Raw genomic sequence first — 25882 nt, forward strand, 5'->3', positions numbered from 1 at the left:
TACTAAATGTTTCCTTTATGATGAGTGACTTACTCGCTTGGAGGACACAATTCACAGACGAAAATGATATGATGCAAAGGGACTTGCCCTGTTTATTCCTTTACGTGATTCTGAACTCATAAACCAGTACCCTAACCTTGGAAACAATCATTGCCCTGTCTATCATTACTAATTTCGCATTAAACAATTCCCCATCACTCCGGGTTCATCTTTAAGAGACTTTTATGCTTTACTGAAGCTGACCAATGCCAAGGTGCTCGGGGTCAGCCTTGACGATTCGGAGGGTGTTGGTGTTACCCATGCCGCCCTTCCAGCCCTGGACAACGACAACGGTGTCACCGGGGGTGAGAACGTTGAGCTGGAGAGCGTTGTTGACGGCCCACTTGATTCGGCGATCGACATCCTCCTGCCAGTTAACCTGGGTGAAGTCGGGCTTGGTCTCGGGGAACAGGAAGGGGTACACGCCACGGTACAGATGGGCGAATCGAGATGTTGTGGGGCTTCGGGTGACCATGAAGATGGGGCACACGGGTCGGTACTTGGAAAGCATGCGGGCCGACTCTCCGGAGGTGGAGAGGACAATGATACCACCGGCACCGAGATCGAGGGAGGCACGGACAGCAGCCATAGCGCAAGACTCGACAGTGGAGACAGGTCGCTTGACGAGAGTGCACATCTCCTCGAAGTGGGAGACGTAGGGGATGGTGTTCTCGGCCTTGAGACAAGTCTCGTGCATCTCCTTGACAGCCTCAGAGGGATAGCTACCCTTGGCTGTCTCACCAGAAAGCATAACACAGTCGGCACCATCAGTGATGGCGTTGCCGACGTCGCTGATCTCAGCACGGGTGGGGCGGGGGTTCTTGATCATGGACTCGAGCATCTGAGTAGCGCAGATGACGGGCTTGCCAGCGAGGTTGCACATGGCAATGAGCTTCTTCTGGGCAGCAAACACCTCAGCAGCGGGAATCTCGATACCGAGATCACCACGGGCAACCATGACACCATCGGTGGCCTCGAGGATCTCCTTGAAGTTGTTGAGACCCTGTCGGTTCTCAATCTTGGAGATGATCTGAATGTGCTTGCCCTTCTCGCCGAGAACCTCACGGATGTCATAGATGTCCTGAGCGCGGCGGATGAAAGAGGCGAAAACCATGTCGACGTTGTTCTCAACACCGAACTTGAGATCAGCCTTGTCCTTCTCGGAAAGAGCGGGCAGATCGACATCAGTGTTGGGCAGGTTGACACCCTTCTTGGAGCAGATGGCACCGTTGTTGCGGGCCTTGACTCGGATAGTCTTCTCGTCCTTGATCTCGAGGACGTCAAAAGCGAGAACACCGTCGTCGACGTAGATGACACGGCCGGGCTCAATGACGCTGGTGATGTTCTTGTAGTCGACGTACCTTCAAGAGTTAGCTTTAGGAGTAACACCAGTTTTATTGTACTCACATGTTCTTGTCATCACAGGCAGTGGCATAAGAATCGTCGGTGGTGATGTTCATCTCGTGGCCAGCAGTGATGGGAATATCCTCATCGTTGGGAGTGTTGCCCGTTCGGATCTCGGGGCCCTTGGTGTCAAGAGCAATGGCAACATTGCGACCAGCGTGGGTAGCCTCGGACTCACGAGCGTTGTCAATGACAGACTTGTGGTACTCGTATGATCCGTGGGAGAAGTTCATGCGGACAACGTTAAGACCGGAATCTCGGAGCTTGTTGATGGCCTCAACAGAGTTGGTCTTGGGGCCAATGGTGCAGATGATGGAGGAGCGGCGGTAGTTGCGCTGAGGTCGGAAAGCGGTGTCGAGGGAAGCAAGCCATGAGATCTTGCCTCCGAACTCGAGGTGGTCCTGAGCGGTAGCAGCCATGACGCTTTTGGAATGCTTGTGTGAGGGTTTCTGAGCCATTGTGAAAGAAGTGGTTAGCAAATGTTGCGTAGTGGGCGGGATGAGCTTGGCGGGGTAGCTCTGCTGCAAAAGAATGAAGACGTGAGGAATTCAGCCCGGAACAGTTGGGGAAGACGGGAAATATATGTCTCTCTCAATCAACTGATATCAGCAGCCAACAAGTAGCAGAGCAGAAAGATCAGGTCGTTCTGCGGGCACTTGCTATGCAGGCCAACAGGGATGCATCCGTGAGCTATAGGCAAGTACATGGGGCTAACGTGGATCTGATCTGACGTTAAGTGACGTGGTGGGAAAGGCGATAGCAATGGGGCGTGGCATTTCTCGGTGGACAGAGCAGTCGGTGCGACACAGTCTGGCTGGCTTGGTCGGCGAGAAGGACAAAAGACGACCCATGAGCTCAATAGATGGGCCGAGTACAGAATCGTCAGATAATCGCTAATCGGGCCAGAAGAACCGAGTCCAAACCCGACACCTTGTTTCGTATTGTTGATGGGTCGCAAGGAATCCAGTGTTTCTGAACTGCTACTGCAACCCAAAAGCCAGAAGCGCATCTGCAAAGACGGGTATATGCCACACCTCCATATCGTTATCGCCATCATTTTGGAGGGCCGGTAGACCAAACCCCAAAAGGCCCAAGCCACAGCAGTCGTCTCCATTCATGTGCAGCAACAGCAACAGCAACAGCAGCAGCAGCATGTTGACTTACAGAAGTATATGGATTTTGTTGTACGAATGTTGCACCGTACGATAATAACCCAGAAGGATGATGTGGTCAGAGAGGCAGAGGAACGTGCGCACTCTTCCTGGTATTATTTATTGACGACGTTCGATGGAGGGAGCTCTCAAAGGTCGAAGCGTAAGGGGGCGGGATGGTACTAAAATCTTGTTTTTGTCGTTGGTAAGAAAAAGGTTGAGAGATGAGAAGGAAGAAGAAAAGAGAAGAAGAGGGAGAGAGGAAGAAATTTGGTGTGGTGATGATGATAATAATAAAAGACGGGAGAGCCCAGTTGGCACAGCGCAGTACAGCTCAGTAAGGTACAGCGAACCTTCAGGGGGTACTTTACTCTTGCCTCCCCAATCAACAAAGATTTGTACCTCACCGAGAAATCACAGCCATCATGACTGGAGGGGTAAGAGCCAAGCATGGAGTAGCGCTACGGAGTACTTGCCTCAGATGTACTTAGTACGGTGAATTCATAGCCCGCTTTGGTCAAAGTGTCTGAGCTCTCTCGCTGTGGTTGAGACATGGAGAGCTTTTTTTTTTTTCGCCTTTTCTTTTTTTCTTTTCTTTTCTGGCGATCTGGTTCATAAATTATGGGGAGCTGTTCCTTGCACCCCGCTTCCTGTGAGATGCAAGCTTACAGGCCTTGAAGTGTATGTATTAGCTTTTGAGTTGATTTATATGCTCACGATGCTCTACACTTTTATTTTAAAGAAGACCAAGTAATATAACTCTATATATTCTCATGATAACCTTGTCAGAATCTCCAGTCTGAAGCCAATGTCTTGCCCGCCCTCGTCAAAGTCGCGTAGCTATTTTCTGTTCCCCCACCAAACTCGACCCCGCTATCGCGCTTGGGTGTTTGGTGGCTTTGCTTTTGCCATCCATCAGCATCGTTAAGTTACAGCGGCATATTCGGGGCAAAGCACTCCGCCCGCTACTGCAGCATCCGACAGTAGCTCTCCCCTCTACGAACTGTTCTTCCCAACCCCAAATCGGTAGTTTATCTGTACCTTGCCTTGCCATTACTTAGTGATTTACGTTCATATTAGCCAAATCTCAGAATGGGTTATCATATCAAGTACATTGGCCGTGTCATGAAACGCGCAAACAAATGCCAACCCCCCGCCACTCAATACTCACCGTAGTTGGGTTACCTCATCCCTTGACTCAATACCAATTCGTTGAGTAGTGGCAGGGTATTTCGATGGTGCCAACAGAGTTGGAGTCAGAAAGCGCCTAATTTTCTAACGAATAAAGTATCGCCCTCTCACCTTGGAAGCATTGGCCTCACCTGAGCTCGTAACGTCTCAACAACAGTCATCAAACTTTGATTGGGCTGAAATGCAAGACCAATCAGTCAATTACTTACCAGGCATGCTGCTACGATTGGGTTGAGGTTTGTCTTAGTATTGCATACTGCTAAGAAACCTCTTGGCATGATACACATCAACTTCGCTTCCTATTATCCTCTTCCTGTTTAGGCAAGACATTACTGTCGATGAATGCCATGACAAGTGTTTTTAGCCTACATCTTCAGCAGAGTCATGTCTATGACGCGAGGGAATAAACGAGTCTTATCTATCGTTTCAACCTATCAACCCTTGAGCTCAACGTCTTTTTTCTTGGCTTTTGGTTCAGCCTAAGTCCAAGCCATCGACGTCGGTTCCAACCGTCCTTCTCCTGGCGGAATATACCACTCAAACACCTCTATCATGGCCGCGGAGATCACCATTGAGTCGCTATCATTCAGCTCTTGAGATAGACCCCCATCTCCTGACTAACGTTAATTGATCGCATAGCTTAGACTATAGCTGACCGACATGTCGTTTCAACAGAAAAATAAAAAAAAAAACCAGCCGCCCCTCCCTCACCAATAAGCGCGAGTAATATGTCAAACACAGCACATTGCATTGAGTAAACGGCACTTTAAACGACATTTGTTTTCAGATATCGATAGATACCAAGCCCATTGGGTAAAAACTATGATTGTCAGAAAAGATTGGCGGCGCGGGGGTCAATTGCTGCAAAAGAGGATCCCTCATGAGTGAGGGATTTTGCTTCATGACTCCCCCCTCCTCGTCTTTGCTCTTCTTGGGATAGAACACGGCGATGCACTCGGCGATGTCTCTCTGGACCCTTGAACCCCTCTTGCGTCTGGACCGCCAGACGTTGAGGTGAAGGGAAAAAACAGTTGTGAGTGGGTTCTCCTGTAAATAACGCCGATATGCCAGCGAACAAGCGGTTTTGCTTTTGACCGGCGACTACGAGACTAGCGGCGGCAACGTGCTGTGATGCAACATGATTATTGAGCCCCGTCGATTCTATCCAGGCGCATTTCCATATCAGGAGCTTCCGCTGGGAATGTGAATCTCGAGATGAAGCATGTTGAGCTATTTACACCTTGAGGGGTTCCTCAGGAATATCCGCTTTGGGATATTTCGAAGTCAGATCTACCATTCTATTTCGAGTCTAGTTATTTTAAGAAGAGCATGATACAGATGCCAATAATACCATCTCATGAGACGTCTAACATCTCACAATGTTTTGCATTGCAACATCCACCATTCACATCCACTTGTAACATATCCAAATGCCTGGGTCCCAGTCTGTCACAGACATGAGAAACACGTGATTTGGCTCTACCCCGGAGCTTTCGGCGCCGGCACGCCGGAGTCTCCACTATCGCCTGGTTCCCGCCGCGGCTGTGTCTGTGTCGCATGACGACCAAGCTAGACCAAGGTTAGATCCAGAAAACGACTCCATTCACGACGCTTCACACCGCGACTATCATCCAACACCAAACGACACTCTACAATTCTTCCGCTGCAAACACTTACATCATGGTGGTATGTACCCTCTCTCTCCTCTCCCCCTGTTCCCCCCTGGAGCTCTGCCCGTGAGGCCTGGCAAGTCTAAAGACTCCTCTCACAGCTCCTCAACCTGCTGACTCTGGGGCTCTGGTCAAAGGTCGGACGGTTGACACACTATGCCTTTGACGCCGTTCTCTGTAAGTCCAAGATACTTCCCTTCTTTGTCGCCACGACAGCGCAAAACTAACACCGCAATAGTCTCGGCTTTCCTCGCCGGCATGAAGCGATCTACCGGCCTGACGTGAGCCTTAAACCCTCCGAATTACTCTCCGACACATCTAACAGCAAACGATAGTTTCAAGACCGACAAGGTCGCCGGCGAGAACAAGGAATTCACCGGCTGGATCGATAGATACCTCGGCGTCGGAGAATGGGTCATGGATCAATCCGTCGCGATCGCAGGCTCCAGCGGCTACTTTGAGCGAACCCGATGAGCGACTAGGACGACGCCCTTTTAAGCTATCGATACCATGGACTTCCCACTCAGTTTTACAACTGCAAATGACTTAAAAAACGACTTAACGATCGCGCGGAGGAAATGGCCAAAGTTACCTGATACGTGTTCGACGCGCTCGGTTTTCAGATAGGCGTTCGGATATATGACTAACTATGCATGTGAATTGGATCAATGATACTGATATTCCATTAAGGCCATGAGCTTCTATCCTGCTGTCGTGAATTGCATTAGGAATAACCAACAACCTGAACCGAGTTATTTAAACCTACCCATCCCTTCGTGTCATTACTCATAAGCCTAATCAACGTCCCAAACTCTTCTTCCTAGTCGATCTTGGTTTGTTCTTTGTGCTCTGCCAGAAACTCAGCTGGAACCTCGTCCTCAGAGCTGACCCGTCTCAACACTACGCTCTGTTGTTGAGGGCTGTCCGGAGGATCACGATCGTGGTCCTCAAACCGAGATACCAACAAGTCAGCGGGAACTTCGTTATCGCTCTCATCGTGACTTTCTTCAGGATTCTCGTGGGGTTCCCCTTCCGTATTGTCTTGTGTTCCATTATGTTCAGGATGATCCTCTGTAGTGACCGACTCATCTGGGATTATTCCGAGCGTTCTCCTCAGCAGTGCTTTGGCCTCGAGGAACGCCTCCAGCTCTGCGCCGATCGCGCATATAAGGAGATTCCAATGTTTTGATTCAGCCAGCTGCAATCGCTTTCCCAACTCTTCAACAACATTGTCCATCTGGGACAACTGATCTCGTATCGCGGCTTGTTGCGGCTCTTCGTCAGCATCTCCCGCTTGACTGGCTTTGATCAGTTCCCGCAATCTCGCCTCGAATTGTGCGACAAGCCCTGTAACTTCAGACCAAACTTCGGAGCCTTCAATCAAAGCCTGGCTGTCTTCTGATATTTGGGTCTTGCGACGCTCAAGCACAGCGATTTCTCCTTGCCACCACGTTCTAGCCATTTCTACCGTCCTGCGCTCTGGTCTGAGCTGCAAGAACTCGGTACCTCGCAGCATATCAGTATTCTCCTTAGACCGAGATTTTGCACCTGCGCCGAGAGCATCTATATCCAACGGAGTAACAGGGGGTCTTTGTATCAGTGCCTTTACTTCTGTGTCCACGTCTCGACCAGCAGCTCTGTACCCACTGAGGCCAGCCTCTCGTCGATTCTTAACATCTTCTATCTTCTCTCGCACCCATCTACGCCGATTTCGCATTGCAATCAATTTCTCTTCTAGAATTCGTATGTCGTGATCCAAGGCCTGCTGTTCAGCCCCAAGCTCACGGAGCTCCTGGCCCAAAGGTTCTTCTTCGTCGTCTTCCAAGGCATGAAGCTCAGCATATATATCGTCCCTCCTCTTGCTCATTTTGTCAAGGTATGCCAGAGCGTCCTTTCGTTGTTCTAGCGCCGTGTTCAGATGCGAGTTCTCCTCCGCTTTCAAGTCTGATAAAGCAGCCATGGCCCGCTGGAGACCAGCTCGAGCTGATTTGAGGCCGCGTGGTTTGCTTGGAGCGGGTTGTCGCACAGGTATAACACTTCCATCTGGCGCAGAGCGCACCGGCATATGTAATGAATTTATCATTCGTGATTTCGACGTAGCCGTCGAATAAAAAGTACTCTCCCCAGTACCAGTATCGCTTCCAAAGTTGCTTTCAGAACCCCCATCTCCGCTACCAGCAACCAAGCCTGAAGCTTGAAGATCTAAAAGTTGTTGAATATCTCGTTCCAAAGCCTTTTCTCGTCGCTGTAAGCTTCTCCATATCGAGTCGAGTCGTGGGCGATTATCTAAATGCTTCTGGCTCGGGCTGTCACTCAACCCAAAGCGACTTGGCGAAAGCAACCCAAACCCTCGCCCGCTATCGCTATGATTCGGGGAGACTGATTGCTGTGCGGGATCTTGGTTAATCAAGACTGAGGATGCGATCGGAGGTGGTGGTCCTGCGAAGATAACTTTCGACCTCCTTCGAGAAGGTGAATTCTCATAGCGATGCTTGCTGTCCCACGAAGCAGGTGATGAAGATCGCCGGGTCGATGTGGTAGAAGTAGGTTGGGCCGTCTTTCTAAGTCTCGGGCGTGGGGGTTCCTGGTCGAAGAGAGGGTCTTCACTTCGAGGTTCGAGCTCGTCTAAGTCATACTCGCTGACTTCTCGAATAGGAGGGCTACGGAGTGGGTTGTTGAGGAGTCGCTGGGTTGGACTGGAAATACGATCGAGGATAGAGGGAGAAGACATGTTCGCTTATAAATAGAGATACGGGAGGATCGGGTATGGGAATGATGAGAGTAGTCGCAGTATTGAAGTTGTCGCAAACATTCGCTCGATTTCGGATAGACACGGCTCGAAGCTTTTATAGCTGTGGAGTCTGTAGTCGCAGTGCTTCACATTAGTTGAAGTATATGAGGATATGCAGTGATAGGTGTTGTATAAGCGGTGACGAGTCGTTGAAGTCGTTGGTAGTGATCATAAGAGAAGAGCTTGATGAAGCTTGCTTGACTGGACGGAAGCTTTGGACACGATCTGGGGTTGGCATGTGCCCACCTGCTCTGGGGTGCACCTGGCCATGAGCTACCGCGATCCACTCCCCGGCCCTGTGGATCTGTACCACGACCACGTCACGGGCTTATCTTCATGTGATGAAGGTAAATCATATGTTGAATATTTGATGATAGCTTCAACTTGAAGCTCAGTTCGTACTATGGAAAGGCGCCGGAAACTTGCTATCTCGCTTTTCATTGAGTTGAGTAATTCTTTGTAGTATATCTAGCTCAGTGTCATGGTAATCTTCATACCAGTAATGTTCACTGCATGTAAACCGACCAGATGTCTCAAGATCACCAATGTCAAGCTCTAGGCTCAAAAAGTAGCAATACGTACAAGATGCTACTTAGGTAGCTTGCTTGGGGAAGACTTCATAAGTGATACCCAAGTTACTCTGGCTCGGATGGTCACGAAATATACCTTAGTAGACATTTCTGACCAGGGTTCAGAGATCTACAAATGCAAGTTTTATCAAGAGGTTCGAAGCTTCCAAATTTCACGCGCCCTCCAGTGAGTTATTCATATTAATGCAGTGCAAACCGCGGCCGAGCTTCAGACTCAGATATAGTGATACTTTCGAAGATGCCTTACATCATTTGAATCCTTCAAGAATAATATTTTTTGCTTGCCTAATCCTCTGCTCAAACGAAAGACTACCATCAGCCGGCAACTTTTCACCAACCCCTCCGCCCTTCTCCAAGTCAAACCGAACCAGACCGGGCCAGGCCAGACCGAAACCTTGCTTGCGCGAACGAGGAGCCTCCCATGTCACATTCTTTCTTGCATCTCGTCAAAATTTCCGCTTCTTCTGCCTTGCTCTCACAGGTCAATACCCTGAAACCTCACCCTCGGACTTCTGCTTGAACCGACGGGAACTTCAAGCACCGCGACTGTTGCTGATCTTTTGGCTTACCAACTGCCGACGCCCGCGAGCCAGTTGAGCTGTAAGGGACACTTCGTTACTCCACCTCGGTTTTATTAACGACTACCCTCGTATTGCACTGTCGCATACATTTTGCTCCTCAGACTCATCCTCACTCAACGTTGCTGCTGTTCGCGCGCTTTGAGGCTTGCCGAGTCAATCAGCCCCAGGCCAGGTCCGTCAAACACAGGCCCCGAGCTGCTAAGCCGAGAAACAGTCAAAGTATCCAACGATGAGCCAATCACAGCAATTTCCTCCTTCACTGCGTCAGACGCAGGTGGGCTCCATGTCTTCTGCATCTGCGTCTGCTCCTCGCGCTGGCGCTGGCTCTGGATCCGGCCCTCAACCCCAGCCCCAGCACGACGAATTGCACATGTCGGGCTTGAGCCAAACTGGTGCTCCAATTTCCATGTCGCCTCAAGACTACGAGAACCCTCCTCAGATCAAGTTCGAGTCTTCGCCCTCAAACCTCCACTACAGGAACCCCTCCAACTCTTCGGTACCCAACGTCCTCCAACCCGCCGGTGGCCTGTCCGCTCGCGGCGCCCCAGCCTCGCCCAACTTGCCCTCGCCGATGCAGCAATCCTCTCCCACTGCCTCGTCTGTTCCTCACCAGCCGCCGACGCAAGGTCAACACCAACAGCATCATCATCATTCACAGCAGCCGCTGCAGATCCCTTCTCAGCACGGCCAGCCTTCCCACGACTATTCAAACTCGCCCTCTGCTGCCGCCGCGAGCAAACCACCACTGAGCATGTCTCATAGCTATTCCCGCTCCAGCCCAGCCGCTGGCTACGATGGCTCTTCCAACTACCACGCATACACGCCCACTACTCCGAGCGGTGCTTCATCTTCGCATCTAATGTCTCCAATCGATCCCGCCAGATACAATGCTCCAGGATCCCAGCGCACCATCTCCAACACCCCGCTTGGCCTAGCTGATATCCGTCCCCGCGCCGACTCGAGCATGTCTGATGGTCCTGGAGCTTCTATGGGTTATGACGCCAATAGTGCTCAGCCAGGGACAAGCAATTACCTCGCGCCATGGGCCATTTACGCTTTCGACTGGTGCAAATGGCCTGCCCAGGGCAATGGTGCCGGCAAGCTGGCTGTGGGGAGCTACCTGGAAGATGGTCACAACTTTGTGCGTCTCAACGTACAATTGATCATATACAATCGCTGACTCTTATAGATCCAAATCCTCGACAGCCACATTACGCCAACACCTCAGGATGTTTACACACCTGGCTCATCTAAATATAGTCTCGAGTTCACCAAGGCTGCCGAAGCTACCCACTCTTATCCTGTGACGCGCTTGCTATGGGAGCCTCCCTCGTCGCAGAAGCAGTCTACTGACCTGCTCGCGACTTCGGGCGACCACCTGCGATTGTGGTCTCTTCCTAACGAGAATCCTGCTACGCCCAGCAGCACCATCGGTCGTCGCGACAACCCTACCACCAAGTTGACACCCCTCGCGTTACTCTCCAACTCCAAGACACCAGATCATACTGCGCCTCTCACATCTCTCGATTGGAACACCGTTTCTCCCAGCCTCATCATTACTTCCAGCATAGACACAACATGTACCATCTGGGATATTCCCTCACTTACGGCCAAAACCCAACTTATTGCCCACGATAAAGAGGTTTATGATGTTAGGTTCTGCGCCAAGAGTGTGGATGTTTTTGTTAGCTGTGGTCAAGACGGCAGTGTCCGTATGTTTGATCTTCGAAGTTTGGAGCACTCTACAATTATTTACGAGCCTACGGGCAAGGAAGAGCGGGGTGAGTTGCCTGTCCGTCTTTCTTCATCATATACTGACTTTATAGATCCCAACGGTGGCCGTGTTAGTCCAACACTTGCTCAACAAACGATGGCGAATCCTCCTCCGCTGCTACGACTCGCTACTTCGCCTCACGATACCCATCTTCTCGCTACATTTGCTCAAGATTCCAACGCTATTCGCATTTTAGATGTGCGACAACCCGGCCAGGCCTTGCTCGAGCTACGAGGTCATGGTGGAAACGTCAACTGCATCGAATGGTCACCTCATCGACGAGGTATGCTTGCTTCAGGTGGCGACGACTGCCAAGTTCTTCTCTGGGATCTTTACAACTCCAGCCAGCCGATGAACGGTACTCCTCAACAAGAGAACCCCAGAAGCCCTGTTGCTAGCTGGCAATGCGATTACGAAATCGGTAACCTGGGCTGGGTGCCTCAACTACCCAACTCCGAGTACGGCGAATGGCTCGGCGTCGGTGCAGGACGCGGTATCTGGGGAACACGAGTCGCGTGAAAAGGCAGTACTGAACTGACTTAAATCATTTGTAAAGCGTGGGTCAGAGCCTCCAGTTCTGTTTCAGAAACGTTACTCGATTTATGTAAAGTGTGGCTGGTTAAGGGCATGGTCATTGCATTCCGCAAAGCCTGGAGTTTTCATTAGGGGGTTTTCGAAAGTCTGATTGGGGGCATCTTCAAGGTGCCAGGATCAAAACGTTGGGCTGGTCGATATAAAAACACGAACTTATATCCTGGACACTTGCGCTTTACGGGAGGTTTTGTGCATGAGGAGGAGTTTGAGCGGCCAGATTGAGTTCTAGCTTGTGCAAAGCCTGGGAATGGGTGGACATAGAGGGCGGCGCTGGTGGGAGTTAGCGTTGGAGTAGATATAGATGATGAGAAGATATATGCAATATGATGACTATAACCAGATATCAATGAATGATGGAGTAGTTTGAGTGTGATTCGGTCGAGGGTGTGTTTGGGTTCTTCGGATAGACCTCCATGAGAACCTCGACAACATGAGACTTGAAACGGTCACGATATACGACAAAGGAAAAAATGACCAGCCAATCACTCTACAGTCCCTTTGACGTTTATTCAATGTCTCTATCCTATGTCGAGTACATTCATATCTTCGTCAGTGTCAAGGCCACCTCAAGATTCATCAAGGTTATGCATTCACGTAGCCATGGTTTTATACAATTGAAATACGTCCTCTGAGTCTTGAAAATAGCACATATGATTCTGCAAGATTTGAGCATAAGACAAATTTCTTTCTGATGTAAACTCTTTCAAGATGTTTTTACATTCAGAGATCGATTAATGACCTTCACAAGCGGCCCACTGTAATTCTGCACAAGTCGGGACCCACCAATTACACGGTTGTGCATTGCACAAGGCCCGGCATTTTGCCGTCTGAAGCTCTAACATTGACTTCAAAGTTGCTTGAACCTCTTTCTTTATTTATCTTTGTCATCCATCAAGCGCCTTTTATTCTTTCTTCTCTCGCATCGACGGCATTTAATAATTTCTAAATCTTTCAAACTCCAGCGACCAATCTCTCACCAGTTATCGCAGACACGCTTCGTGTCGCGCGGCTCACTCGCCACCATGTCCTCCCACGACCCTTCGCGCTTCGACGATTCCGAAGATGAGGAAGATTTCAACCCAGCGCCCGCCGATATGTCCGACGAGGAGCAAGATGGCGACGACAAGCAGATAAAGCGTGGAAGCAGTCCTGCGCCTCGCGATGATGACGATGACGAGGATGAGCGACCATCAAAGTCGCGACACGCCGATGACGATGATGAGGAGGAAGAAGAAGAAGAGGAAGAGGATGACAATCCCAAGCGTCGTGATGATGACGAGGACGAAGATGATGAGGAAGACGATGAGGACGAGGACGATGTCCAGCAGGTGAGCAGCCTCTGATTCTGCCTGGGCGCGTTGCCTGCCTGCTCTTCAAATACTGACCCCCTTTAGGGCCATCGCAGAAAGCGCAGAAAGGAACGAGGAGCGGCTTTCTTCGATATCGAAGCCGAAGTCGACGATGAAGACGAAGCCGAAGATGACGAGATGCTGGGTGAAGAGATAGGCGACTTTATCACAAACGATCATCCAGACGATATGGCTGAAACTGGTATCGATGATGACCGACGACATCGTGAGCTCGATCGCCGTCGCGAGATAGATTCCAGCATGGACGCCGAGAAACAGGCAGAGATCCTGCGACAGCGATATGGTAATCGACGTTCTGGCAAAGGCTTCAGAGATGCATCGGTTGTTCCCAAGCGACTGCTCCTCCCTAGTGTGGACGATCCTAGCATTTGGGCCGTACGATGTAAAGAAGGCAAGGAGCGAGAAGTTGTTTTCTCGATTATGAAGCGCATCGAAGAGAGGGCTGGCACTAAGGATGAACTGGCCATCACTGCTGCGTTCGAACGTGGAGGCCCTGACTCTGTCATGAAAGGATTTGTCTACGTTGAGGCCCGACGTCAAACCGACATTTTGAAGGGATTGGACAGTATGCTCAATGTGTATCCTCACTCCAAGATGATCTTGGTTGATATCAAGGATATGCCTGAGCTGTTCCGCGTTTCCAAGACACCAACTCTGGAGCCTGGAGCCTGGGTTCGTCTCCGAAGACCTATGAAGCACAATGGCGATCTTGCTCAGGTCATTGATGTTACTGAGAACGGTCTGGAGGCTCGTGTCCGTTTCATTCCCAGATTGGACTATGGTATGCGAGACGATGCCTTCTCTTCAGTCACCGCCGATGGAAAGCGAAAGCGACCTTTCGGTATGGCTGGTCCTAAACCACCGCAGAGGCTCTTCAGCGAGGTTGAGGCACGAAAGCGCCATCCTCGACATATCCAGGGTAACCCTACTGCTGGAACATGGACCTATATGGGTGACGAGTTCGAGAATGGTTTCCAGGTCAAGGATATCAAGATTCAGCAACTTATTACCACTGATGTCAATCCCTCACTTGAGGAAGTCACTCGATTCGCCTCAGGTGCTGAAGATGGAACCGAGAACCTTGATCTTAAGGCTCTGGCCCACAGTCTAAAGGACAGTAACGCTCTGGCTACGTACCTACCTGGCGATATTGTCGAGGTGTACACTGGCGAGCAGAAGGGTGTTGTCGGAAAGGCTATGCGAGTTCACTCCGATGTCGTCTCGATTACTGTTACTGAGGGTGATCTTGTTGGCCAGGAAATCGATGTTCCGATCCGATCTCTTCGCAAGCGCTTCAAGATTGGTGATCATGTCAAGGTCATTGGTGGCAGCAAGTTCCGCGACGAGGTCGGAATGGTTGTCAATATCAAGGACGATCAAGTTACTCTTCTGACAGATCAGACCAATTCTGAAGTCACTGTATTCAGCAAGGATTTGCGTGAAGCTAGTGATATCGGTGGTCAAGGATCATTGGGCCAGTACTCTCTTCACGATTTGGTGCAACTTGATCCCACGACAGTGGGATGCGTTGTCAAGGTAGATCGCGAGTCGCTTGTTGTTCTTGACCAATTCGGAGACACTCGCCAGGTTATGCCATCGCAGATTGCCAACAAACTTCCAAAGCGAAAGACTGCTGTTGCCGCCGACCGAAGTGGTTCTGAGATTAGGCTCGAAGATGTCGTCAAGGAGTACACAGGTCAACAACGACAGGGCAAGATTATTCACATCCATCGCTCGTATGTCTTCCTACACACCAACGACAGCAAGGAGAACGCTGGTGTATTTGTTACCAAGGCCAGCATGGTCAACACCGTTGCCGCCAAGGGAGGTCGTGTCGCTGCTGCATCCGCTGGTCCTGACCTGACAGCGATGAACCCAGCACTCAAGCTTCACAAGAACGGGACAGAAAACAAGCCAGTACAGCAACCCAGATCATTTGGCCGAGATAAGGCAATTGAACAGACTGTTATTATCAGGAAGGGAGCCTACAAAGGTCTTTTGGGTATTGTCAAGGATACAACAGATACCCACGCCCGGGTCGAGCTTCATACAAAGAGCAAGACTATTACGGTGCCCAAGGATAGTCTGAGCTTCAAGAACAAGTTGACTGGAGCTACAATTGACATCGCTAGCCGAGGAGGCCGTGGTGGATATGGTGGTGGTGCTGGGCGGGGAGGTGGTGGTGATCGTGTGCCAGGATGGCAGGGCGGTTCTCGCACACCTATGGCGGGTAGTAGCTCAGAAAGAGTGCCTGCTTGGGGATCACGAAGTAAGTTTCTCAGCAATTGGCTGGTTTCAACATGCTAACATGATGCAGCACCTGCAGCAGCAAGTGGACGCACACCCGCTTGGAAGGCCCCAGATATGTCCGGAGCCCGAACTCCCGCATGGGCTGATGGTTCACGAACTGTCAACCCTTACGACGGCAACCGTACTGCTTATGGCTCTGGAGGACGTACACCTGCCTGGCAGGCTGGTGGAAGGACTCCTGCTCCTGGCGATGCTTTCGGTGCTGGCTCACGTACGCCTGCATATGGCGGTGGTGGTGACAGCTGGGGCTCAGGATCCAAGACTCCCGCTTGGGGAGTATCTGCGCCAACTCCTGGAGCTAGTGGAAACGACTCATGGGGAGGTTCAGGCGCTTACGACGCCCCTACGCCCGGTGTTGGTCTTGGTGCCCCGACTCCTGGTGCATTGAGTGCTCCTACACCTGGTGCCTACTCTGCACCGACTCCCGCGGCCATCAGCGCACCTACACCAGGAGCTTCGTGGCAAGGTGGATGGGGAGCAGACTCGGCTCCTACTCCTGCGGCTGGTGCTCCTACGCCTGGTTATTATGGTGCTCCTACACCCGCAGCATATGCTCCTCCAGAGACTCCTGCCGCCACTGGTCCTCGGTACACTGATGACGATTGATTGGGAGGGTATAATAAGATCATAAGGCATGGGCGGGCAGTAAATGGGTTTGCAAAAGGCGTTTTGGAAGATTAAATATTGTACAATCAAAAACTATAGCAGAAGGCTGGTTAACATTGAAGATTTGAAGTGAGATTAGAACTTTGAGTGAGCTCCAATTCAATTAACTGTTGATATGAAGAGAATTTGGCTACCAAGATGTTGATCGAACTTTAGTGACGTGAGGTCTTGAGCCGAAGCTATGGCTTTATCGATAAGGACTTGGTGATCTTTTCCCTCTTGGATTCGTCAATCTTGAACTTCAAGCAACTTTACGACATTGCGACACTTCAACACTACCGATTGCGCTCAAGTCACACGTTTACTTGTGCGGAAACAATGTCATTGCGAATTGCGCCACGAAAATTGGCATCAAGCGCCCTCCCTCGAACCTCCCGCCTCGAATACCCTCTCCTCAGCCATCGAACCTCAAAATGCGCATTCTCAACATCACGACCCTCCAACCGCCGGCAACAGGTTCCAAGCCCAGTTGACTCTGTTAAACTCGGTGAAAAGCCCGCCAAAACGACTATAACCCTGACAACATCCGAACAGTCTGCCGAGAACGCAAAGAGTATGGTCGAAAGGGCTACAAAACTAGCACAAGAACGAGAAGACAAACTACGACAGGCACGATCAGCACGACTAGGAAAGCTTTCTGCGGATGCAGATAAGAGGCAAGATGCAAGGGAGAATCTGGCGTCTAGCGAGAGAAGGGAAAAGGCAAAGCAGGCTGAGGAGAGAACGAATGCCGCCGAGGAGAAGAAGAAGACTGGATTGACGAAGGAGGAGAGGGAGAAGGCGGAGAAGGAAGATTACAATAGGAGACATAAACAACTGGAGAGGTTTTGGCTCAAGTTCATGGTTGGGATGCCGATTGTCTTGGTTGTCGGTTATGAACTGTTCCAAAGACGTAAGTTGTTCCGCTTGTTGGGTAGAGATGCGCTAATATGGAGTAGTTGTTATGGGGAAAGAACAGAAGGTTATGCCATGGAAACAGGCCAAGATCAATAAGGAGAGGGAGGAGAGGGAGAGGCTTGCGATGGCGAGTGGTGGGAGTGTAGGGACAGAATGAGCGAGGAGTGTAATGGGGACTTGTGGCTCGATGCTGAACTCAAAGAGAAGCTGTCAGCCGGCGCTGCTGAAGGTTCAATGGTGTTTATATGTGTATTATTGTAATCTAACGTGTACGATATGTTGGATGTTGAAAGGAAGATGCGAAAAAGCAAGACGCCACGGGCTAGAAAGGTGGTTGGTGACATGGACGTTAATATCCGTCTGACAGCGGATGCCATGATCAAAGCGGGAATAATAAATATTTACCGATGCTCTTTTCTTTATCGTCGCTACTACCACAAGATGCTTGGAGTAATGGCTTCGCATCTGGCTCAGGAGATCGATCAGGAACAAGTAAATGGTTGCCCAAGTCATAGTGTATATATCATATGTCCATCTAAAATAGACAAAAAAAGATAAAAGTAATTACATAAAAATGCTAACGTTCAAAGTCGTAGAATATGAAAAGAATGTTTTTCTCTGACTCCTCCCTCCAATGCCCATTTCATCATGCCCCAGATGTGTTGCTTACTTGGACTGCTGGCACTTGAAGCAATCCTGCTCGTAGAACTTGACCCAAGAAGTGCTCTTCTTGGTGATCTTTCCACTCTTGTACAGCTTACACTTGGCAGCGCTGTTGTAGAACGCAGGCTGGTAGCTGAAGTACTTGCAGTCCTTTCCATAGTCAATACAGCTCTTGGCACAGTTCTCAAGGCACGACGCATCGCCCGCGACATTGATCTTCTCCTCCTGACAGATCTCACCGCTTGTTCCGCAGTGCGTGTCCTTGGCGCATTTCTCAAACGCAGGGACGTACTTGGAGCACGTAGCAGGAGGTGTAGGCGTAGGAGTGTTGGAGCAGGTGTAGCATGTATCGAGATCGTAGAACTTGACACCCGTGTTACAAGGGGTGAAGCTGAGCTGTGACAAAGGTGCAGAGTAGAGCTGGCAGTAACCGCCGGCGCTACGGAACTTGGGGGTGTAGGAGAAGGTCTTGCAGGTGAGGGCTGTGCCGCAGAGCTTGCCGCAGGCGTTGACGTCGGTGACGGACGTGGCCTGGCCGAGCTTCTGGGTGGAGCGGCAGGAAACCTTGCCTTGCTTGCCGCAGGTTGAGGGGGCGTTGGGGAGGGGAACGTAGTTGGTGCAGACGGGGGCTGCTGTGGTTGTGGTGGGAGCCTCGGTAGTGGACTGAGCTTCGGTTGTGGTGGTTGTAGGAGCCTCAGTGGTAGAGGCAGCCTCGGTGGTAGTGGTTGAAGCCTCACCAGCCTCAGTGGTAGTTGTAGAAGCGACGGCAGCCTCGGTGGTGGTGGTAGAACCCTCACCGGCCTCAGTAGTAGTTGTAGCAGTAGTCTCAACACCAGCCTCAGTTGTCGTGGTAGATCCAGCAGCCTCAGTGGTAGTAGTAGCCTGACCACAACCAGCATAGCAGATCTCAAACTCGTAGAACTCAGACTCCTCTGCAGAAGCACAGCTGTTAATCTGAAGCTCACTCACAGTTTGAGTGTAGAAAGTGCAAGTAGATGAAGAAGCCTTGTAAGCGAAGGACTTGCAGCCAGAGACCTCGCTACACTTGCTAGCACACACATCGGCGCTGCTACCAGTGTCGGTGGAGATATAGGTCTCGTAGGACTTGCCCTTGACGGCGCAGTTTGCAACGGGGGGGTTGGGGACGGGAGTATAGCCGGTGCAGACGGAGTCAGTGGTGGTGGAAGCAGCTTCAGTGGTGGAAGACTCGACGCCAGCTTCGGTGGTGGTGGTAGCAGTGGTATCGACACCAGCGGCTGTGGTTGTGGTAGTTCCAGCCTCAGTGGTAGTGGTATCAACACCAGCGCCAGTAGTGGTAGTATCAGAACCAGCCTCAGTGGTGGTTGTAGATCCAGCTCCAGCTTCAGTAGTAGTGGTACCAGTTTCCGAGCCAGTCTCGGTAGTGGTAGTGTCAACACCAGCGGCAGTGGTAGTAGTATCAGAACCAGCCTCAGTGGTGGTTGTAGATCCAGCTCCAGCTTCAGTAGTAGTGGTACCAGTTTCCGAGCCAGTCTCGGTAGTGGTAGTGTCAACACCAGCGGCAGTGGTAGTAGTACCAGATCCGGCCTCAGTAGTAGTAGTAGCACCACCCTCATCACAAGAATAGCAAGCCTCAAAGTCATGGAACTCCAAGACAGGAGTTCCAGCAGCGTCAACACTCAGGCTGCTAAGGCCGACCTTATATAGGTAGCAAGTGTTGCTCGCGTCCAGACCGAACGAGAGACACTTATCGTCGACAACGGTGGAACTGCGGTACATACCGCACTGGCGAGCACACTCTTCAGTGTTGGAGTTAGGGATGCCAATGAGCTGGGCCATGAAGGCAGCGAAACCGTTGGGGGCGCCTCGGACAGCACAGTCGGCAGCTGGGGGGTTGGCGACGGGGGTATAGGCGGTGCAGCCGGCCGAGGTTGTAGTTGTGGCAGCGGCTGTTGTAGTGTCTGTGTTGGCTGTGAGGGTCTCGGTAGCTGAGGTCTCAGTGGTAGCGCCAGGAGCAGTTGTAGTCTCGGTCTGGGATCCAGTGGCTGAAGTCTCGGTATCGGTTGTGCCCGTAGCATGGGCTGTACCAGAAGTCTCAGTCTCAGAGCCTGTGGCAGTTGTTGTTCCAGTCTCGGAACCAGTAGCGGAGGTCTCAGTCTCAGTTCCTGTAGTCTGCGATCCAGTGATAGTCTCAGTACCAGAGGTAGTTGTGCCTTCACCACATCCAAAGCAAAGATCCAGATCATAGAAGTGGCTGGCATCGGAACCCTCGTTAAACACATATCCAAGTGAAGAAACAGGGGCCTTGTACAAGGTACAAGAAGAGCCCTTGATGGAGAAAGACTTGCAGCCAACAGTCATACCGCAAGTGTTACCACACTGAGCATAGTCGGTAACAGTGATAGGAGATCCAATGACCTTGTCAGCGCAGCTGGGTGCAACGCCCGTCTTGCCGCAATCAGCGGGGACGATGTCAGTGTAGGGAGTGTAGTGAGAGCAAGCAGCTCCAGTGGTGGTAGTAGCAGCAGTCTCAGTAGTAGCAGTAGAAGAAAGAATGTCGGTTGAGCCAGAAGTAGTGACGACAGCGGCAGTTGAACCGCTTGTTGTGACAGGCTTGGGCTTACAAGGGCTGGCGTCGGCCATGGCCAGAGCAGCCAAGATGGCTGCAAAGACCTTTGAGGAAGGCATTGTGAAGGTAGATTATTAAGCTATTGCAGTAAGGGTAACGATTGTAAGTGAGAATGAAGATCCTCGTGTAGTGAGTGGAAATGTAGTTGGTAGAGAGGATCAAGTCAAAAGAGTGACGGGGCAAATGCACAGCAACAGCAAGAAAAGAAGGTGAGTGTTACCGCTGAGAAAGACAGTCACAGAACGAACGTACGACACCGGATATATAAGAGTCTTCCATCGAATTCTTGGCTTAATTACCGATCCATCCACCTCAATCGCCGCTGGTACGATCTAGCAAGCAAAGTCACTTCGCACCAAAGATCCAAATCCCACACCAAAAGTGCGCCGCAGCGTTAGAGCCATCTTCTAAATCTGGACTCCACCTGGTGAAGCTATCACGATTCGGGGATGGAAGAATCGATAGCTTGCGGTGTCGTGGTGGGGAGGAGATGGTTAGTCAGGGGTGCAGACCGTTTGGTGGCGTCTTGGTTCATAACGCTACGGGAAATAAAATGAAACGTACAGGTAAGGGTTACTGAGGATGGGGTTTTGTTAGGGCAGAGTAGGAGTAGTCAGTGGTGGTTGTGGTGATTGGAGAGAGTGTCTCGGTGAGTGGGAGACGTGCCGGTGCCTGAAACGTGAGACTGGATGACAGCTACAGTTTTCATGGCATCAACCACTGTGTATTCTGCTCTGACTTCAACAGGCTTGATTGTCAATTGACAATGGGAGTAACCTTTGAAGTCATTCTCCAAATCCCATGCCCATCAGCCGCCGTCATAACGCCACCATCCACAACACTCAGCGCTTATCACCAACTAACACTCTCAAAGAAGCCCAACAAACAATGACGTCTACCAAAATCTTGGCCAATGCCGACAATCCGACACTCAAGCCCTCACTTCACCATCTACCATAGAATCAGACACGATCAGCTGAACTACGGGTCTCTCCTAACAAACGTACCCCAGTCAATCACCTTTTAGCGCCGCCGTAATTTACCACTTTTTGCGCCGTGGCGTTGAGAAAGGGGAGGAATTGCGTACGCCTCCTATTGCTGTCAGAGCAATTCGTATCGAGTCTATTGAGTAACTATCGACGGGTGACAAGTTGGTAGATCGTGGAGTTTGGGAAAAAAGCATCAGTGGCATTTTCTACTCGGCCGAGATGAAGATGTTTTTGAGAGGGTTCAATGTGTAGGCGATGGCCCACAGAATGTTTGCTCGTTTAAATTGTTTTGTTTGTAGCACAGGCAGGTACCCGAAGAAAAAGCATGTCATTCCTTGGCAGGGGGAACACTCAGACCCTCAACTCAACAAAGACTCACTCACTCACTCATCACATGGTAAGTACAGTTCTCTCGGCCTCTCCACCGTCGTCGTCCGAGAAAACATGGCTTGACTTGGTCTCGTTTCAACTAACGCTTGCTCCACTGACGTTTGGGCTAACTCCACTGAGGCTGGCTTCTTCTTGTTTCTGGTTCTGGTAGCAGATAAAGAACATAAAACGTGGTGGGTGGGACACACGAATAACGGAATAAGGCTAGACATGTTTATGTTTGCGAGCTAGATCGATTTGACCCATAACGCAATCTTACGATGCGCCGATAAGGGCTTGGCGAGCGATTGCGGACCCGAGAATTTGGAACGCTGTGGAAGTGGAAGAAGAAGTGGAGGTTGAAGGCATTCGGAGTTTGTGAATACGGAAGAGATGGTAATAGAATTCTTCTTCACTACGATAAGTCTGCAAATATTCACCATAGAATTAAGATATCATCTAAATTTATGGAAATGCCATCTAAATTTAGGATAAGTCCCTTATCTATGAATGATGTACTGTATTCCTTGCGCTGTGTAGTCTAGCCTCTAGGATGTCTCGGACCTGAAAGATCGACAAATCTTCATCTGCAATGCACATCAACCGTTTCTTCCGATCTCTCTAAGAATACCTTAGCTTCGTGATCGTCGTCCCATCCTCCAAAACACACGTCTCCTCCTGCAACCTCGTCCCCCTCCACCTCGGCACCGCCCTCGTCCAAAGATACCAATATCCTACACCACCCACAAGAATAACCCACGAAAACACCGCATACAGAGCGTAAAACACTTCCCCCTCGTAGTCCGGCGGTCTGAAAAACGGCGCCACTATTAAAGCGCAGCTCATCGCTATTCTAATACTCACCGCGGGCATCCACGCCTTAAAGGGTCGCTTGAGGTCTGGACGTTGGAAGCGGAGCTTCACAAGGCCGATTGCTACGGCGAGCCCGATGAGCTGCGCGGCGTATCCGTCGATGTCGAGAATGAGAGAGTAGATTGAATCAGAGGGTGGGAGGATCATGACGAGAAAGGAGGGGATGTAGTGGATTATGAAGCCACCCATGGGAGAGTTGAATGGTCGTGAGGAGGAGAGGAGGGATGAGTATGGGAGGAAGCCTTGTCTTGCGATTTCTTGCTTCATGCGTGCCTATTCCCGTTAACAATCACTCGTAGACGATGGCCGAGGGACTTACCATTGCGAAAGCAACGACCATGACATTCCCAACTGACGATAATGCCACAGCTGTCGGGAGAACAACTCTCCCAAATTTCTCACCAAACAACCTCTCAAAGAACAGCGCAGCAATGAGTTCACCACTCCCTCTGATCTCTTCAATCGGCACCACCAGAAAATAAGCAATGTTAACAAGCATGTACAATCCACACGCCGTCCCCAGCGCTGTCAGCGCAACAGACCTCAACGTCCTCACGGGCTGCTTGACTTCATTCATGACGTTCGCAGCATTATCCAATCCCGCGAATGAATAAAAGACCTTGAAGAGACTCGTTGCGATGACGCCCCAGTTCCAGCTCGTCTCTTCCCAAAGGTGTTCCCATGCGAGTTGATGCGTGAGTGGTGCGGATGTAGTGTTGGGACGGAAGATGACGACGTAGAAGCCTGAGAGGATCATAAAGACGATGATACCGATTTTAATCCAGCCCAGAACATCCTGGATCTTGACGCCTGCTTTAGGAAACACGCTGTGTGTGATACAAACAAACGTGAGAAGTCCAACAGCGAGGCTCTTGCTCAACACATCCGTCGCTTCGACTCCCAGCGCAAATAACGCATACTTACTAAAAATAATGCAATTACTCGCTGTGAATCCCAAAAGCACAGCATACATCGCAAACAGCGTAGACGCAAGTAATCGCGGTCTTCTATACGCAAACTCAAGGTATACTTTATCACCTCCCGACCGAGGAAGCATACATCCAAACTCGAGCGACACCGCAAGACCGCAAGCTGCGATGAAAGCGCCGACTACCCATAGCGATAGCGATAATCCCGCGCTTCCGACAGATTGGACGATTGTTCCGGGTGTCGCAAAGATACCGCTGCCGACGACGCGCGATATAACGAGGATGTAAGCGCTCTGCCACGATAAATTCCTCCCAATGGTCGACGTCTCAGGGAGTACATCATCTTCTACATCTCGACTCGGGCGTATCTCCCCCGCAGCTTCACTGTCGATGGAATCATGGCGCGTAGAGGTCTTATCGGTTGAACCGTATGAGCTGCGCGATTGAAGCAGCGGCGCGTTGGACGAGTCTGCCATTTTGGATACGTTGCTGGTGAGTTATTCGGGACATTTTTGTTTCTTATGGGTTTGGGGGAGTGAAGACGTGATTGATATTGATAAGCTGTTTTCTTGTTTCGGGGCGAGACATCCGCGTGTTTTCTGGCTTGTGATGGGCTGGGCTGTGAGAGTTCGTAAGACGTGATCTGGATGGCGCAATTTGGAGTTTGTCATGGAGGGGTTGATCAGCCACCACGTGCATTAATAATGCATAAAAAAGGTGTGAAGATGGAATTGATGAAGTTTATAGATAAATGATGTCAATTTTCGCGTGGCTTTACTCTTTTGTCTGTCCAAATGATGAGGCGGAATGGTGTAGGGTATCCTGCATGTAACAAGCAACTGAGCTGTATATTCTGACTGACCTACATCTCGCATAGGTACATTATGAAACAGTTTTGAAACAACTTCAAATATAGTGATAGGGTTTTGATCTTCAGGTTTATAGTATATAAAAAGGAGAGAACGGGTTCCTGCTTGGTCCTACTTTGAAATTCAGGACTGCTAAAAGTTCCCATACTGGCCCTCTTTCCAGAATTGTGTAGATAATGAAAGCTTGGAAGATTTGGTACACACCCACATGAGTGCTTCAAGGATCATAATATATTTTCATAGTAAGAGGGAGATTCTTAGAATAGGCCTATTGCGCTGGGACAACAACGTATCCGCGCAGATCAACTCTTATTGATCCATGGCTTTGGTACTATTGCATTTTAAAAAGAAATCAGCAAACGAATGACGGGAAATATGTCCACTTGTATAACAGTGATGAGATATTGAGGAAACTTTACTCCGAGTATTGAGGTCAGGAAAAGTAAGGAACATCCTTATAATGTATTCAGCGAAGCATCAACCATTTCACTCACGTTTCCCACGCCTAGCGTTCCACGAGGATATATGTTGAAGAAACGAGGCTGAACTCGGGCTCTGAGCCTGAAAAATGTCTTGCTATAGACTTGATAAAGTTAATCAGATGAGGATGTCCTTCTGCAGTACGAGGTAGCTTTCCTATCCTGAGGCTATCCCTTCGGTAGGGGAAGGGAATTGTGGTGAGCTGACTTACTTCGCAAGACTATCAGGCTGGCTTGAAAAAGAATTCTAACGTATAAAAGCCGGTATTGAATTAAGACTCATATTGGTCTCGGCTACTGATAAACTGACTCAACATATATCGTGAGTTATCAGTCGAACGCTAGATAAGCAGTCTCTATATATAAGCTTCTCTCATATTTTGATTCATTCTATATGAGCTCCTATTATGAGGCATCTCTTAGGATGATATCTTAGCTAGAGCTCTTTTATCAGCCAGAAATCATGCCGAGAACTCAGCTGTGAAGTGATACCTGGTAATTGAGTAGGTCTTTTTCTGCAATGCGTTGAATCCGTTGACAAAACAGATGGAGTCTAATTCTGTATAGAACTTTCATGAATTACCATGTCCAAAAAACACCATATTCTCATGTGGGGAGCCCACATAAGCCCACATGGAGTCAAACAGCGCGGCAAGCTTCACTTATACGCGTATGTCCCATATTGAGGCTTCTATGGGCGTGTTTCTTTTGTTCTAGCTCAGACATCTCCACATGAATTCCCCTCGCTTAAACCCGTCCTCGCTTCAACTTGCTCAAACTTCATGATGCATCTTAGTAATCGGGATCTAATTGTCCACCAATGCCTGAACCACAAGACCTCCACGGTCAATGCAGAGTCACTTGACAAGCGGAGCAGGTTTCTATCTCGACGATCAGAGTGTTGATCTCGCTGGGCATCTGAGCACAAGACTTCTCGGCACGAAGACGAATACCACGGCACAGACAGTATCCTTGTTGACAGCATCACTGCAGTGTGGACCCTGATCTGTCTTGATCCAGGATATGATTCTTGTTTATATACGAAAGACAAGATTTTGATCATCATAACAAAACA

General features: G+C 50.0%; 8 protein-coding genes across 8 annotated transcripts; 4 read left to right on the forward strand and 4 right to left on the reverse strand.

The window, feature by feature from the left end:
• Nucleotides 1–229: 229 nt before the first annotated feature.
• Nucleotides 230–1901, reverse strand: FOBCDRAFT_238202 (pyruvate kinase; the record flags this gene model as incomplete). The annotated part of the gene is made up of 2 exons (XM_031177497.2): nucleotides 230–1400; nucleotides 1447–1901. 2 exons carry the CDS (start codon nucleotides 1899–1901, stop codon nucleotides 230–232), a joined length of 1626 nt encoding a protein of 541 aa, XP_031048630.1.
• A 3424-nt stretch (nucleotides 1902–5325) lies between these two features.
• Nucleotides 5326–6144, forward strand: FOBCDRAFT_219281 (uncharacterized protein). Its single transcript, XM_059609525.1, has 4 exons — nucleotides 5326–5471; nucleotides 5557–5632; nucleotides 5694–5736; nucleotides 5791–6144. Exons 1-4 carry the CDS (start codon nucleotides 5466–5468, stop codon nucleotides 5927–5929), a joined length of 264 nt encoding a protein of 87 aa, XP_059464514.1. The 5' UTR covers nucleotides 5326–5465; the 3' UTR covers nucleotides 5930–6144.
• FOBCDRAFT_219284 (uncharacterized protein) lies at nucleotides 6100–8453 on the reverse strand. The gene has a single exon (XM_031177503.3). It carries the CDS (start codon nucleotides 8184–8186, stop codon nucleotides 6276–6278), a length of 1911 nt encoding a protein of 636 aa, XP_031048636.2. The 5' UTR covers nucleotides 8187–8453; the 3' UTR covers nucleotides 6100–6275.
• Nucleotides 8454–9572: 1119 nt separating this feature from the next.
• On the forward strand, nucleotides 9573–11782 carry FOBCDRAFT_25909 (WD40-repeat-containing domain protein). The gene is made up of 3 exons (XM_031177504.3): nucleotides 9573–10558; nucleotides 10607–11198; nucleotides 11244–11782. Exons 1-3 carry the CDS (start codon nucleotides 9647–9649, stop codon nucleotides 11708–11710), a joined length of 1971 nt encoding a protein of 656 aa, XP_031048637.2. The 5' UTR covers nucleotides 9573–9646; the 3' UTR covers nucleotides 11711–11782.
• Nucleotides 11783–12620: 838 nt separating this feature from the next.
• Nucleotides 12621–16253, forward strand: FOBCDRAFT_179354 (Spt5 C-terminal nonapeptide repeat binding Spt4-domain-containing protein). The gene is made up of 3 exons (XM_054703928.2): nucleotides 12621–13113; nucleotides 13180–15424; nucleotides 15473–16253. The coding sequence occupies exons 1-3, from the start codon at nucleotides 12808–12810 to the stop codon at nucleotides 16069–16071; spliced, it is 3150 nt and encodes a 1049-aa protein (XP_054559903.2). The 5' UTR covers nucleotides 12621–12807; the 3' UTR covers nucleotides 16072–16253.
• Nucleotides 16254–16375: 122 nt separating this feature from the next.
• On the forward strand, nucleotides 16376–17436 carry FOBCDRAFT_219289 (uncharacterized protein). The gene is made up of 2 exons (XM_059609526.1): nucleotides 16376–17023; nucleotides 17070–17436. Exons 1-2 carry the CDS (start codon nucleotides 16450–16452, stop codon nucleotides 17183–17185), a joined length of 690 nt encoding a protein of 229 aa, XP_059466990.1. The 5' UTR covers nucleotides 16376–16449; the 3' UTR covers nucleotides 17186–17436.
• Nucleotides 17437–17605: 169 nt separating this feature from the next.
• Nucleotides 17606–19834, reverse strand: FOBCDRAFT_219290 (uncharacterized protein). The gene is made up of 2 exons (XM_059609527.1): nucleotides 19258–19834; nucleotides 17606–19140 (listed from the first exon to the last, which is right to left on the reverse strand). Exons 1-2 carry the CDS (start codon nucleotides 19507–19509, stop codon nucleotides 17695–17697), a joined length of 1698 nt encoding a protein of 565 aa, XP_059464515.1. The 5' UTR covers nucleotides 19510–19834; the 3' UTR covers nucleotides 17606–17694.
• A 1817-nt stretch (nucleotides 19835–21651) lies between these two features.
• Nucleotides 21652–24005, reverse strand: FOBCDRAFT_258898 (amino acid permease-domain-containing protein). The gene is made up of 4 exons (XM_059611236.1): nucleotides 22850–24005; nucleotides 22433–22803; nucleotides 22289–22391; nucleotides 21652–22083 (listed from the first exon to the last, which is right to left on the reverse strand). The coding sequence occupies exons 1-4, from the start codon at nucleotides 23933–23935 to the stop codon at nucleotides 21934–21936; spliced, it is 1710 nt and encodes a 569-aa protein (XP_059464516.1). The 5' UTR covers nucleotides 23936–24005; the 3' UTR covers nucleotides 21652–21933.
• Nucleotides 24006–25882: the final 1877 nt, after the last annotated feature.

This window comes from Fusarium oxysporum, chromosome III (assembly GCF_013085055.1).
Source record: "Fusarium oxysporum Fo47 chromosome III, complete sequence".
NCBI classification, from domain to species: Eukaryota; Fungi; Ascomycota; class Sordariomycetes; order Hypocreales; family Nectriaceae; genus Fusarium; species Fusarium oxysporum.

Excerpts from the sequence above, each read along its gene's own strand:
- FOBCDRAFT_219289 (XM_059609526.1), top strand. The coding sequence starts at position 16,450 with ATGTCATTGCGAATTGCGCCACGAAAATTGGCATCAAGCGCCCTCCCT. Across the intron at positions 17,024-17,069 it reads TTATGAACTGTTCCAAAGAC|TTGTTATGGGGAAAGAACAG; the intron begins GTAAGTTGTTCC and ends AATATGGAGTAG.
- FOBCDRAFT_25909 (XM_031177504.3), top strand. The coding sequence starts at position 9,647 with ATGAGCCAATCACAGCAATTTCCTCCTTCACTGCGTCAGACGCAGGTG. Across the intron at positions 10,559-10,606 it reads TGGAAGATGGTCACAACTTT|ATCCAAATCCTCGACAGCCA; the intron begins GTGCGTCTCAAC and ends TGACTCTTATAG. Across the intron at positions 11,199-11,243 it reads TACGGGCAAGGAAGAGCGGG|ATCCCAACGGTGGCCGTGTT; the intron begins GTGAGTTGCCTG and ends CTGACTTTATAG.
- FOBCDRAFT_258898 (XM_059611236.1), bottom strand. The coding sequence starts at position 23,935 with ATGGCAGACTCGTCCAACGCGCCGCTGCTTCAATCGCGCAGCTCATAC. Across the intron at positions 22,392-22,432 it reads GGGGAAGTGTTTTACGCTCT|GATATTGGTATCTTTGGACG; the intron begins GTATGCGGTGTT and ends TGGGTGGTGTAG. Across the intron at positions 22,084-22,288 it reads ACGACGATCACGAAGCTAAG|ACTTATCGTAGTGAAGAAGA; the intron begins GTATTCTTAGAG and ends GAATATTTGCAG.
- FOBCDRAFT_219290 (XM_059609527.1), bottom strand. The coding sequence starts at position 19,509 with ATGGCCCAGCTCATTGGCATCCCTAACTCCAACACTGAAGAGTGTGCT. Across the intron at positions 19,141-19,257 it reads GTGCTACTACTACTACTGAG|GCTGGTTCTGATACTACTAC; the intron begins GCCGGATCTGGT and ends ACCACCACTGAG.
- FOBCDRAFT_179354 (XM_054703928.2), top strand. The coding sequence starts at position 12,808 with ATGTCCTCCCACGACCCTTCGCGCTTCGACGATTCCGAAGATGAGGAA. Across the intron at positions 13,114-13,179 it reads ACGAGGACGATGTCCAGCAG|GGCCATCGCAGAAAGCGCAG; the intron begins GTGAGCAGCCTC and ends GACCCCCTTTAG. Across the intron at positions 15,425-15,472 it reads GCCTGCTTGGGGATCACGAA|CACCTGCAGCAGCAAGTGGA; the intron begins GTAAGTTTCTCA and ends AACATGATGCAG.
- FOBCDRAFT_219284 (XM_031177503.3), bottom strand. The coding sequence starts at position 8,186 with ATGTCTTCTCCCTCTATCCTCGATCGTATTTCCAGTCCAACCCAGCGA.
- FOBCDRAFT_219281 (XM_059609525.1), top strand. Across the intron at positions 5,633-5,693 it reads TGCCTTTGACGCCGTTCTCT|TCTCGGCTTTCCTCGCCGGC; the intron begins GTAAGTCCAAGA and ends ACACCGCAATAG. Across the intron at positions 5,737-5,790 it reads AAGCGATCTACCGGCCTGAC|TTTCAAGACCGACAAGGTCG; the intron begins GTGAGCCTTAAA and ends AGCAAACGATAG.